At 43.2% G+C, this 14811-nt stretch overlaps 1 protein-coding gene and 1 pseudogene across 2 annotated transcripts in view; one reads left to right on the top strand and one right to left on the bottom strand.

Moving 5' to 3' along the window:
• LOC124605458 (tetraspanin-9) overlaps positions 1-14811 on the bottom strand; it is a 534333-nt gene that overhangs the window by 29934 nt on the left and 489588 nt on the right. For both annotated transcript variants that reach the window (XM_047137144.1, XM_047137145.1), the window contains exon 5: positions 8979-9170. In XM_047137144.1, the coding sequence (XP_046993100.1) occupies positions 8979-9170 (192 nt within the window). The remainder of the gene's footprint in view (positions 1-8978; positions 9171-14811) is intronic.
• LOC124608164 lies at positions 14058-14175 on the top strand (annotated as a pseudogene).

The raw sequence follows: 14811 nt of genomic DNA, 5'->3' as shown, positions 1-14811 counted from the left end.
TCTCTGTCTTCCTCTACAGCTCCCTCCGGTACCATGGAAGTCATTCCCTCGTGTCTTAACAGATGTCCTATCATCCCCTCCCTTCACCTCATCAGTGTTTCCCACTCCTTTCCCCTCCGATTCTGCGCAGAACCTCTTCATTCCTTACATCAGTCCACCTGATTTCCAACATTCAGCCGTAGCACCACATCTCAAATGCTTCGATTCTATTCTGTTCCGGTTTTCCCACAGTCCATGTTTCACTACCATACAATGCTGTGTTCCAGACGTACGTTCTCAGAAATTTCTTTCTCAAAGTAAGGCCTATGCTTGATACTAGTAGATTTCTCTTGGCCAGAAATGCCGTTTTTTGCTAGGATTAGTCTTCTTTTGATGTCCTCCATGCTCCGTCCGTCACTGGTTATTTTGCCGCCTAGGTGGCAGGATTCGTTAACTTCATCTACTTCGTGACTATCAATCGTGATGTCAAGTTTCTCGCTGTTCTCATTTCTGCTACTTCTCAGTTACTTTCGTCTTTCTTCGATTTACTCTCAATTCATATTCTGTGCTCATTAGATTGTTCATTCGTTTCAGCATATCATGTAATTCTTCTTCACTTTCACTCAGTATAGCAATGTCATTAGCGAATCGTATCATTGATATCCTTTCACTTTGAATTTTAATTCCACTCCCTGAAGCTTTCTTTTATTTCGATTGTCAAGAGCTTTTCCAGATCGACAAATATTATGAACTGTCTTGATATTTCTTTAATCTTGCTTTCATTATCACCCGCAACGTCAGAATTGCATCTCTGGTTCCTTTACCTTTTCTAAAGCGAAACTAATCATCACATAACACATCCTCAATTTTCTTTTCCCGTCTTCTGTAAATTATTCTTATCAGCAACTTGGATGCATGAGCTGTCAGGCTGACTGTGTGATAATTCTCGCACTTGTCAGCTCTTGCAGTCTTCGGACTTGCGTGGATGATATTTTTGCGAAAGTCAGATGGTATGCCGCCAGACTCAAACATTCCACACACCAACGTAAATATTCGTTTCGTTGCCGCTTCTCGCGATCATTGTAAAAATTCTGATGAAATGTTATCTATCCACTCTGCCTTATTTGATGTTACGTCCTCCAAAGCTCTCTTAAATTCTGATTCTCGTACTGGATCCTCTAACTCTTCAAAATCGACTCCTGTTTCTTCTTCTTCTATCACATCAGACAAATCTTCCCCCTCATAGAGACCTTCAATGTACTCTTTCCACCTATCCGCTCTCTCCTCTGCATTTAATAGTGGAATACCCGTTGCACTCATAATGTTATCACTTTTGCTTTTAATGTCACCGAGGGTTGCGTTTGCCTTTCCTGTATGTTGAGTCAGTCCTTCTCACAGTCAGGTCTTTTTCGATTTCTTCACTTTTTCATGCAGTCATTTCGCCTTAGTTTCGCTGCGCTTTCTACTTATTTCATTCCTCAGCGACTTTTATTTCTGTATTCCTGAATTTCCCTGAACATTTTTGTAGTTCCTTCTTTCATTGATCTACTTAAGTATTTCTTCTGTTACCCATGGTTTCTTCGCGGTTACCTTATTTGTATCTATGTTTTTCTTTCCAACTTCTATGATTTCTCTTTTTAGAGATGTCCATTCCTCTTCAACTGTACTGCCTACTGAGCTGTTTCTTATTGCAGTATCTGTAGCCTTAGAGACCTTCAAACGTGTCTCGTCATCTCGTAGTACTTCTGTACCCGGCCGATGTGGCCGAGCGGTTCTAGGCGCTTCAGTGCTGGAACTCCGCGACCGCTACGGTCGCAGGTTCGAATTCTACGTCGGGCATGGATGTGTGTGATGTCCTTAGGTTAGTTAGGTTTAAGTAGTTCTAAGTTCTAGGGGACTGATAACCTCAGATGTTAAGTCCCGCAGTGCTCAGAGCCATTTGAACCATTTGAAGTACTTCTGTATCCCATTTCTTTGCGTATTGATTCTTCCGGATTAATCTCTCTAATTCTTAAGGGTATTTTCGTTCTGTCTTAGCAACTACAAAAGGGCGTGATTTTTTTTCACCTGACGTGTTTCGCTTTATTGAGGTAAAGCATCATCAGTGGTCCGTAATTAAGTTATTTACATACGGTGATTTTCGGTTGATTTCTCGCTTACATCTGGAAATGCCGTCTGCTAACATATAGTTCCTTTTCTGCGTTAGGCATTGATAATTTTGGTCTAATTTTTAGATGTTCTGCAGCACTATGCATTTCTTATGTTTCTCACAACACACGTTTATGCGTACCACTGTATTCCGTTTGTTTTTGTACTTGAAGCATGAGTTGTGGTTTGTGTTTTGTAGTATTGCCAACATAACCTTTACCGACTGAGATGTCGCAGTGGTTAGCACATTGGACTCGCATTCGGGAGGACGGCGGTTCAATCCCGCGCCCGGCCATCCACCCTAATTTAGGTTTTCCGTGATTTCCCTAAATCGCTTAAGGCAAATGCCGAGATGGTTCCTTTGAAAGAGCGCGGCCGATTTCTTTCCCCATCCTTACCTAATCCAATGAGACCGATGTCCTCGTTGTTTGGTCTCCTCCCCCGAACAACCCAACCCCAACATAACCTTTCCACTACTTTGTCTTTGACCTACAACATGTTTTTATTTTTTATTTTTATTAATTAGATTATTGTATGTGTGTAATTCTATTTAATTATGTTTTTGTGTATTTACGTACTGTATAAGAGTAGAGAAGGAATAGCGATGGACGGATTTTTTTAGGGGAGGAGGGAAACCATAATGAGTGGACATAAGTATATAGCAGTGTGATGTGAGTGTGAGTTAGAGGAGAAGGTGAGGAGCGAGAAGTGAAATGAAACTGCGAGAGGGGGGGGGGGGGGAGAGAGGTTGTGGGAGAGTGGGAGGGGGTGAAGGATGGAAGAGGCTCTTTTCTTTTTCGTATAATTTCATCAGGAGTCTGGTTTCCAATATTTATTTGGCCGTTGAGCAACTGTTTATTTTGAGTTAATGTTTTTGTATGTGGAAATTTTCTTGGAAAGGGAGGAGGTGTCTATCTTTACTGTTTTTTATGATATTCACGTCGTTTTCAATATTGATTGGCCTATGGTATTCTTGTTTAAGATGATCCGCAAATGTTGAATGATTTGTAGCGTATTTAAATGCTCTGATGTGTTCAAATGGCTCTGAGCACTATGGGACTTAACTTCTGTGGTCATCAGTCCCCTAGAACTTAGAACTACTTAAACCTAACTAACCTAAGGACATCACACACATCCATGCCCGAGGCAGGATTCGAACCTGCGACCGTAGCAGTCGCGCGGTTCCGGACTGAGCGCCTTAACCGCGAGACCACCGCGGCCGGCGCTCTGATGTGTTCTTTATATATTGTGTCGAATGTCCCGCCAGGCATCCCAACGTATATCTTTTCGCAATCTCTGCAACTGAGCTGATAGATTCCACATATACAGTAACTGATGAAATTACATGAAGAAAAGAGCCTTTACAATCCTTCACCCCCTCCTCTTCTCCCACAACCTCCCGCCCCTCCATCACAGTTTCATTTCACTTCTCGCTTCTCACCTTCTCTAACCCACTCTCCGTCACACTGCTACATAATTATGTCCACTCATCATGGTTTCCCCCTCCCCTTAAAAAAAGAATTCTTCCATCGCTATTCCTTCTCTACTCTTATGCAGTACGTAAATACACATAAACATAATTAAATAGAATTACACACACACACACACACACACAATATATATAATATATTAATAGGGAAACATTCCACGTCTTTAAATACGTCTGCTTGTGTCTGTATATGTGTGGATGGATATGTGTGTGTGTGCGAGTGTATACCCGTCCCTTTTTCCCCCTAAGGTAAGTCTTTCCGCTCCCGGGATTGAAATGGCTCCTAACCCTCTCCGGAAAGGCTCAAAATCATGAAAAGTTCAATTTTAACTTTTTGCGTTTTCTGAATCTGCAGACTATTACCTTTTAATAGATATATAATTTATTCAATTCCGAAGACTACAACTATTTTTAAATTTCTTCTGAAATGTGTTCTACATGGGCGTGACCCACTGTGGCGCTGTTAAACTGCTGTCAAATGGTGTTATTATTAACGTCCGTGTTCATCAGGTACATTTTAGTGATGTGATATAAAGTATGTGTTGTGGCTAACCTGTGATGGTTCAATATATATCGCTGGTGTGATTGTCGATTGTTTCATGTTTATTTACTCTGTCGTTATCTCGAAAACATTCGTAATTAATTCTGTTTCTTGAGTCTCTGTTTTGTTGAAGTATAATAATGAGTAAAAGTAAAGTTATTAGAAATCCTCTGTAGGCTTTTAAGAAAAGGGAGAAATGTTGGAAAGCCAAAGGTATGTGTTATTCATAGTAGTGAAGTTGGTCTGGAACTCTCCATAATAAAGCACGTAGGACTTGCTAGTGAAATACAACTGAAATGTGATAACTGTTCATACATGACCACCTTTTGGAACAGTGTTGTAGTAACTGCAACTGAAGAAAATGGTAGCAAAATCTACGAACACAACAACGAGCGATGCTTGCTTTAGACAAGGAACGCCTTCGGGCTGCAGACAGGGCTGTAAAGAGTCTAGAAATACAAGCAAGAGTAAACAGGAGGAGGAACAAGAGGAACCTGGAGGAGTAGTTTTCAGAGGATGAGGATAATCCATCCTATGGACCTGGAATGCACTAAAAAGTTATTCCAATCTTTGTCGCTCGATTCCCAAAACTTTTATTTTCTCATACTAATTACATGTTTTCTAAGGATCTTCCAAACATATTTGTTTCAAACTTTCAGTAAATGTTACACAGCACCTTCTGCATAATTTAACACAGCCTTTTTCCAAAAAACTGTATATTTTTGAATATATAAATAAAAAATTGCAAAAAAATGTTGTGAATTTTCATTACAATTGAAAAAAAATCATCTTTAATAACTGAACTAAAATTTTGTAAAATCCCTGTGTTAAGTTGTAGCCCATATTCCAATAAATAATCTGTAAAAAGTTCAACTTCCTACCTCAAATACTTTGTGAGCAAAGATGTAATTTAAAAGTGTTATTTTAACATTGCAAGTATAGGGCGTTCCGGAGCCCGTTAAAACCCACATCCTTTCATCTTTCCCTCTCCTTCCCTCTTTCCTGATGAGGCAACAGTTTGTTGCGAAAGCTTGAATTTTGTGTGTATGTTTGTGTGTCTATCGACGTGCCAGCGCTTTCGTTTGGTAAGTCACATCATCTTTGTTTATATATATATAATTGAAAAAAATAAAAAAATGTTGTAGGTCAACATGATGGTAACACTAAAAACACAAACCACAACACATACTTGATGTACAAAAACAAATAGAATGCAGTGGTGTGCATAGAAGTGTGTTGTGAAAAACATAAGAAATGCATAGCGCTGCAGAACATCTACAAATTAGACCAAAATTATCAATATCTAATGCAGAAAAACAACGAAGTGCTAGCACACGGCATTTCCTGATGTAAGCGAGAAATCAACTGAAAATCACCGTACGTACAAATCAAGTTATTCTTCACAAACTGTTTTTCGATCTAAAAGCAAATTAAAACGAAAATAACTAGAGACCACTGGTGATGCTTTACCCCAATAAAGCGAAATGCGTCTGGTGAAGAAAAAAAAAAAAAAACACGCGTTTTTGTAGTTGCAACGACAGAACAAAAATACCCTCAAGAATTATAAAGCAAGTACGGACACTATGGCCACACAAATGAAGAATTTAATTTCCTTAACTTCAGCCTACTCTTCATCACTACTACATTGTGATCTGAGTCTATATCTGCTCCTGGGTACGCTTTACAATTCTGTATCTGATTTCGGAATATCTGTATGACCATGGAGTAATCTGTCTGAAATCTTCCCGTATCACCCGGTCTTTCCGAAGCATACCACCTCCTCGCGTGATTCTTGAACAGAGTATTTGCTATTACTAGCTGAAATTTATCACGAAAGTGATTGAGTCTTTTCCTCTATCATTCCTTGTCCCAAGCCCATATTCTCCTGTGACCTTTTCTTCTACTCCTTCCTCAATAACAGCGTTCCAGCCCCCCCCCCCCCCCCCCCCCGCCCATGACGATATGATTTTCAACTCCATTTAAGTAATGCGTTATACTTTCAATATCCTTTATACTTTCTTCAGCTTACGAAGTCGGTATGATGCATACCTGAACTATCGTTGTCGATGTTGGTTTGCTGTCGATTCTGACAAGAACAACCATATCACTACACTGTAACACACTCTTTGCCCTACCTTTCTATTAACAACGAATCCTATTCGCCGGCCGTGGTGGCCGTGCGGTTCTAGGCGCTCCAGTCCGGAGCCGCGCTGCTGCTGCGGCAGCAGGTTCGAATCCTGCCTCGGGCATGGGTGTGTGTGATGTCCTTAGGTTAGTTAGGTTTAAGTAGTTCTAAGTTCTAGGGGACTGATGACCATAGCAGTTGAGTCCCATAGTGCTCAGAGACATTTGAACATTTGAATCCTATTCCCGTTGTACCATTTTCTGCTGATGTTGATGTTATCCTATAGTCATCTGACCAGAAATCCTTGTCCTCTTTCCATTTCGCTTCACTCACCCTACTGTATCTAGATTGAGCCTCTGCATTTCCCTTTTCAGATTTTCTAGCTTCCCTACCACATTAAAACTTCTGACATTCAAACCCCGACACGTAGAACGTTATCCTTTCGTTGATTATTGAATCTTTTTCTCATGGTCACCTCCCCCTTGGCAGCGCCTTCCGGAAGATCCGAATGGGGGACTATTTCGGAATATTTTGCCAATGGAGATATCGTCGTGACACTTTTTCGATTACAGGGGACATGTCCTGTGATACACGTTATGTGTCTTTAAAGCTGTGGTTTCCATTGCCTTCTGAATCCTGATGCCGTTGATCATTGCTGATTCTTCCGCCTTTAGCAGCAGTTTTGCACCCCAAGTACAAGTGAGTACGCTAAACCGTCCTCTTTGACAAGGCCGCTGACTTGTTATGTCGGAAGCCTTCGGCCACCAGCGCTGTGTATTAATCAAAATTTAAACGGTGGCAGGTTTCGAACCCAACCATGAGGACATTTTGATTACCAATAAAAGACTCTTTTTTTTTTAATGTGATTTTGTTCATTACATTTTTTCGTGGCGAACGTCGCATGACACCCGTTGAAGTTCGTTGTTGATCCATTCACTCAATTATTTTTTTTTTTTTTTTTTTTTTTTTTTTTTTTTTTTTTTTTTTTTTAATTGCAGTGGCCAGCTAACGCTCTGACCGAACACGCTGAGCTACCGTGCCGGCGCCACCTCTAGACCACGGGTGCAACCGTGGTCGTAACAGCGTAATTTAATTGTGTCTGTTCGATAACTGTTGTAATAGTACCCTTTGGAGGGGGCGTGAAGCGGCCTAGTGTAGCACTTTTTTCCCAGTCGCCCAGATAGCTCTGTTGAGTTTTATCTGTGCTGCCGATTCAAGAAAGCGATCACAAAATATTTTCGATTTTGAAAGAATGAAACAAGAAGCGACTCACTTCTGGTTGGGGGTTGGGTTGTTTGGGGGAGGAGACCAGGCAGCGAGGTCATCGGTCTCATCGGATTAAGGAAAGACGGGGAAGGAAGTCGGCTGTGTCCTTTCAAAGGAACCATCCCGGAATTTGCCTGCAGCGATTTAGGGAAATCACGGGAAACCTATATCAGGATGGCCGGACGCGTGATTCAACCGTCGTCCGCCCGAATGCGAGTCCAGTGTGCTAACCACTGCGCCACGTCCCTCGGTTCACTTCTCGTGTGAGTGTATTACTGTAAGGACGCAGACTAGGTGCTTGGAGGAATAAATTTGATACGCTAAATAGCTGAAACGGGTGTTTTAATTGAATCATCATATTACTACCGGGAGATGAGGGAATTTTCAGTTGACACTACTTTCTTGAGAACTTTTAACAACCCGCCACTATTTCCTGGAAGGATAAACGGTGTTTCTGTTTCCTCGGAGTTGTTAATCGACGCGACGTTCTCACATCATAGATATTCTATCTCTATGGTTGCACTGGGCACCACTACATCTGTGTGATTCCTTCGACAGTCGGGTGCTTTCCTGAGAAAGAAAACGGTGGATATTGTCGGATGCTCCGCTTAGTAAATTAATGTGACAAGTATGCCCAGAACAGCTCATCATAATTGTTTTCTGTTTTTATGTGAAGCAAAATTTAATCTAAAAAGGTAATTTCAGGTGTAGGTGTAACTTTACTTCATTTGTATAAAACTGTTTTCTCTAGACACACAGCAGATGGCACGTTCTGACAGTATGGTCGCTGGCACGCTAGACAGAGATGGCGCCAGCCTGTTGTCACCTGTCCGGAAACGAATTCTCGTTCTTAGCACTGAGCTAGTTCACGCTTGTGTTTCGAAGGGGCGTCCGACATACTCTGCTGTTGCCTGCTGAGCTTCATCCATTAGAAATGGTCATCTTAGTTGTTTATGCTCAGTTATTTTAGTCAGATACTACTGAGCTGAAGAATTGTTGGTAATACTGGCACAATATCTTAATACAGTCGTCTGCAGACTGACTAGCTATTGGCTTAACCGTCTTGCTGTTAAACTGCGTCTCCCCTACCATGTCGTGGGCACACGCAGCTGTAGCCCCACTATTACCACTGGCCCTGCCCCCTGCCCTACCACCCGTCTGCACAGGTACGGGCCAAGTTACTTTGTGCTCACTGTACTGCCAGAAAATGTCCAGCACAACAAATTTCAAAAAGAAATCTTTCGCTACTGATGTCGACTCTTTGTCACAAAAAATAAGTTACTGCGTTTCGTGTGAGCTGCAGAGTACCGTGTGTATGAAACAAAAATACTCTGTTATAGTCGTCGAGAGTGAAATTCTCACTGCCGGTCGAGCACAATCCCGCTGCGCTGCTGGGCGCGCCCTCCTACCTCGTCACAGCGGCTGCTTACCGTGATGAGCATGCAGCGGCTCTGGAACCAGGCGCCGCAGCAGCCGAAGAAGGCGATGACGAAGACGATGACACCTGCGGCGATGAGCATGCTGTCGGCGCTGACGGCCGCGTACTGCGGCAGCAGCGTCGTGTAGCCCTCGTACGCCAGCCGCAGCCAGATGCCCACGCCCAGCAGCCCGCACCCCGACAGCTGCAACATTCGTGCACTGCCTTAGAAGACACGTAACACGGGGCGCCGATGATGATAACGGATTGGTTTGGGTACACAACAGCAAGGTACGAGGCGTGTTTTTTTAAGTACGTACCGTTTTGAAATTAAAAAAAAGACGTGCTAAAATATTTCAACAATTTTATTTTTACATGAAAGCCTGAACCTTAATCTACTTTTCTACATAATTTCCGTCAATATTGAGGCACTTGTCAAAGTTGTACCAGTTTTTGAATACCCTCCTCATAGAAGTCTGGCGCGTGACTTGTTAACCACTGCATCACCACTGTTTTGACTTCGTCATCGTCTTGAAGACGCTGACCACCCAGGTGTTTCTTCAAGTGCAGGAACAGTTGGTAGTGACTGGGCGCAAGATCGGGGCTGTACGGAGGATGATTTAGAGTTTTCCATCGAAAATATGTGATGAGATCTTTGGTCTGATTCGGCACACGCGGACGGGCATTGTCTTGCAGCAAAACTATGCCCTTGCTCAACTTCCATGGACTGTTGCTTTGATTCTGGTGTGACGTAGGGCACCCGTGTTTCATCGCCCGTAAAGATTTGGCTTAAGAAATCGTCACCGTCATTGTAGTACCGCTCAAGGAAAGTCAATGCACTGTCTAACGTTTGCTTTTGTGCACATCCGTCAACATTTTCGGTACCCAACGTGCGCACAATTTTCGGTAATTCAAGTGCTGGGTCACAATGCCATACAGAACACTACGAGAAACATTAGGAAAGTCATCCCGCAAGGAGGAAATCGTAAAGCGTCTGTTTTCTCTCACCTTATTGTCCACTTCCTGCACCAAACTTTCATTAACGACCGAATTTGTGTGGCCATCTTTAAATGCTCTCACCCACTTTCTTACCATTCCATCACACAATGTTTTCCCCGTAAACTGCACAGATCTCACGATGAATATCGATCGCTTTCAGGCCTTTAGCACTAAGAAATGTTGTAACAGCCCGCACTTCACAGTCGGCAGGACTCACGATTATCGGAGGCATCTTAAACACTCGGTACACAATGTAAACAACGAAGAATCAGACTGTAATGGTGTCAGTGCGTAGATTAAGGTACAGGCTTTCATGTAAAAATAAAATTGAGATATCTTAGCACGTCTTTTTTTAATTTCAAAACGGTACTTAGTTAAAAAACACGACTCGTATTTAGCACCCAACTGAAACTGGATGAGACTAGTGTGGATAAAAATGGCAGACTAATAAAACTTCAACATGACTTAAAATTGAAAATCTCATTAAAACATGTACCCCGTGTCAAACATTTTATTTAAGTCTTCTGTCTTTTTATACATCCGAGATTGCGACGCCTTTATCAACGCTATCGAAAACATTAGTACACCTGGAGAGACGACGTCGATTTTCATCCGATGACGGCAAATATCACCTGGGATGTACTTAGAATGGTTTCAGCATCGTCCGCCAATAGATAGTGTACTTGCATAGCTACCAGAGCGCCCTCTGTCTACCTTCTAATAGTGAATTCCCACAGTCATTGAAGTCTCAATGTGGTGTATATGTGTAAAGCAAGCAGACAACCATGACGCAGGGACGCACTCGTGCTTCCCATAGCCAAGTCAGCGAGTTTGAAAGGCGTCCAATTGTGGCTTTCCAAGCGACAGGATGGTCCTTTCGGAGAATTGTCACCCAAGTTGGGTGTGCTGCGAGAGTTGTGCAACGATACTGGTAACAGTAATATCAGAACATTTGTCACACCCTTTCTCGATCTCCACGCAGCATAAACTCCCACCAGGATCGTCCTATATTGTAAGGGCAACAGTGATAGATAGTACAGCTACTACAGCACAGGGAAGAGGTCTTGCGAGACCAGACGTGTCAGGACGGACTGCTGCAAGCCGGCTATTAGCAGTGGGACTACGGGCACGCACAGCTCTAGCCCGTCTTCCGCTCACGTCACAGCTTCGACGTGCACGTCTCGACTGGTGCCGTCAGAGGATCTCTTGGGAGGTGGAATGGCGCGCCTTGGTCTTAAGCGATGAAAGCGTATTCTGCATGCACATATGTGAAGGTCGTTTGCGTGTACAGCATAGATCTGGTACTATCTCTTGGAGTACGCACGTCCAAGACACACTAGCGCCATCCCAGGCCTTATGGTCTGGGATGCGTTCACCTTTGGTCCTTGTGGAGTGGACGCTAACAAGTGCTCAGTTCGTGCACAATGTTGTTTCAGATCTGTTCTTTTACCGTTTTTGCAAGAAGAAGGTGATATGTTGTTCCAACAGCATAACGTTCGCCCACACACTGGCCATGAAACTCTACATGCTCTGCAAGACGTGCAGTAACTTCTTAGTCTGCGCGATCTCTGGACTTCTCTCCAACCGAGCATGTTTAGGATATGACGGGAAGAGAAGTGACTCGTCAATCAACACCTCTTGCAGACCTACGTCAACAGGCCGACCGTGCGTTTCATAACGTATCCTAGAACAGTATTCGACATCTCTATGATCCACTGGATGCCAGAGTCAGCACCCGCCGCGCTGCTCATGGAGGTTACACTACGTATTAATATGGGTGTTTCAGCGTGGGTCGATACCCGGTATCTCGCAAACGCTTGTGCTAATGATCTGAATATATAATAATTTCACGTACTCTACCTGCACTGTTGCATCAATAAAAAGGTACATTAATTTTTTTCCTGTAGTGTATTTTAAATCGGTTGTTTCATATGGTAACTGTTTTATTCCTCATAATCTAAAAGCTACGAAATAATGGTTGGTTGCGACGTAATATATCACACTTTTCTGCCAGTACATAAAACTGCTTGGAATTATCCATGTCTTTCCATATTTGTGACGAAATAAATTCTGACAAGGCACTGGAATGAAATAACGGTGACAAGAGAAAATTTGTGCTGTACTGGAATTCGAACCCGCTTGACGAGGGCGGTCGCTTTAATCGCACCTGCTCGTTCAGCACCGCTCTCCGTCCGACCAAAATTCCCAGGTTTTCCCGCACTACTTACATAACGCCCTCTGTCCACAATACTCATTGCTCGCTGCATCCTTTCTATACTGAACTTGTCGTCTTTGTTTTATCACCTTTCTCCGTGTGGTTAAGTTTTCATATTTGGTTTGTCTTTCATAAATTATCTCCAGCTTTACTAGCTTTACTAACATCTATTGGAAATAGGAACCTCCTCTCATTCACAGTAAGTCAATAGGTTTTATAGAGGATAGCTTCCATGAATTAAGCCTGGACTGTCGGCCATGTCCACATGACCACCATTGTGTATCTCTGAGCGAGGATGGCTCTCGGTACTTTCTCTGTGGATGCACCTTAATTTCCGAACCCCTGCGAGACTTAGCACAGTGCTACAAGCAATATAGATAATTGGGCAGTGGCGCTACTTGCGCGTAACAGGTTGAGAATTTGGGTCGGACGTTACTCGAATCCAGTTGGCCGAGACGGCTGGAGCAACAGTTCTGGAGAGGTGAAGCATTCGGGTTCGAGTCCCGGTACAGCAAAAACCTTCAACCTTCACCACCGATTTATTTCAGTGCCTGTAGGAGGCTGATGGTCCTCATTTCTAAAAATCTCGTAGTCCTGGAAAGGCTGATTTCAGAATGCTGTTCGCCTTAATCTTTATTCTTTTTTAGAAAAGAAATTAAGGTATTTCAGTCGAAGTAAGACGTAAAAATACCTCAATTCCGACAACTAGCTTTACTTGAAAGACATTGTTTTAATTTATATTAAGTAACTAACACATCGATAATGGCAAGGATGTATCCAAAATTATCTTAATTAGTTTGATCACGAATATCTGAGAAATGGGGATGGGTAGAAATATGCGATCTGCTGCATAATGTTCATACATACCTAAACTTTTTTTTTTTTTCAGGTTAGTTATTGACGAGAATGGCCACCTCCAACCTACGGCGCAGTGTGTGGTGTGGTCGATAGAGACGAAACATGGCATCCAGGTCCAGCGGAACTTCCGGACAAGCACACCATCACGTCCGACTACCAGAGAGTGAGACACGAGGTTCAAGGGATCCGGAAGTGACATGAAGAGGACGAGTTCCACGCGTCCGAGAAAGAGTGATACAGATGTGGAATAGCTACTACAGGCATTTATACGGAGAGCAACCAAATCGAGCGTCTCAACAATTGTAGCTACCACTAAACGTGGTGAACAGGGTACTACTCAAGGGACTGAAGCTTCATGCGTACAAGATGCAGCTGCTGGACGCGCTTCAACCTTACGCAAGGCCAAAGCGAAAAGCATTTAAACATCGATTCTGAGTTGCATCATCGATGACCCAGATTATCTGAAAAAGGCGAGATTCACGGACGAAGCTTGATTTTGTGTGCCAAGGAAGGCAAACCGACACTAATGTGAAGATCTGGAACATTCAGGCCCCCCCCCCCCCCCCACTTTCAAACGGAAATTGTGCACACTAGTCGGGAGGTAAATTTGTTGTGTGGTCTGTTTCTTCTTCTTTGCAGAGGCGTCGACAGTCTCAACTGTTTATCCGGACATGTTGGAACAGTTTGAATTTTAACAGGTTGAACAACTGCAAACCTATGTCATGTGCAGCAAGATGGTGCCCCTCCTCACTGGGATTCTATGGTTGGACGGCATTCCCGGGTAGCTGGACTGGCAGAGGATCCATTTCCTGATCCCCAAGGTCTCCAGACGTAACCCCATTACATTTTTTTTCTTAGGCTTTTGTGAAATATGCTGTCTACCAAACCCTAGTGCGGTACCTGCAGAAGCAGTGAGTTCGCATTAAAAGCAGAAGACACACACGTTAATGAGGACATTCTAGGCTGGACTTGAGAGGAAGTGAAGTACCACTCAGATATCCTGCGTGCTACAGATGGAGCGCCAACGGCCTTGCCGCAGTGGTAACACCGGTTCCCGTCAGATCACCGAAGTAAAGAGCTGTCGGACTGGGCTAGCACTGGGATGGGTGACCATACGGTCTGCCGAGCACTGTTGGCAAGCGGGGTGCCCTCAGCCCTTGTGAGGCAAACTGAGGAGCTACTTTATTGAGAAGTCACTTGCCCCTCCAGATCCGCATCCAGTGACGCCTGTGGGCCGAGGATGACACGACAGCCGCTCGGTACCGGTAGGCCTACATGGCTTGTTCGGGAGTAGTTTAGTTTTTACAGATGGAGCACACACTGAACTCTTTTAAAAGGCTATTAAAACCTTAGGTATGTGTGAACTAATGCTGAAACCGCGTCTTTATACCTTCCCCCAAATCTGAAATATTCATGATCAATGTTGCAAATATCAGTTTGGAACAGTTAATACATAGCTAACTTTCATAGTACGTCGGCTACACGAAATGCAATTTCAGTTTCATAACCCTCTGACCAAACAATCATTTGACATACATCATGACAACATTGTTTGATTTTTATTTTGACATTTTTGTAATGGCTTTTTCTTTGTGTTTTTTGTCCTTCCATTCTCATTCAACCCTGTACAATCAATTTCCATGTACAAAAGGCGTTGTCCTAACTGGCAAATCATTGCCCAGCCCAAACCACTAAAAATAGAAACTTGAGATTGGGAGAGGGTGTTGACATTCTGTAGGCATAGTTGTTGAAGATGCGATTTTTCGAAATTCCT

This window comes from Schistocerca americana, chromosome 3 (genome assembly GCF_021461395.2).
Source record: "Schistocerca americana isolate TAMUIC-IGC-003095 chromosome 3, iqSchAmer2.1, whole genome shotgun sequence".
In the NCBI taxonomy this organism is placed as follows: Eukaryota; Metazoa; Arthropoda; class Insecta; order Orthoptera; family Acrididae; genus Schistocerca; species Schistocerca americana.
This window is presented reverse-complemented; position numbering and strand designations above follow the sequence as displayed.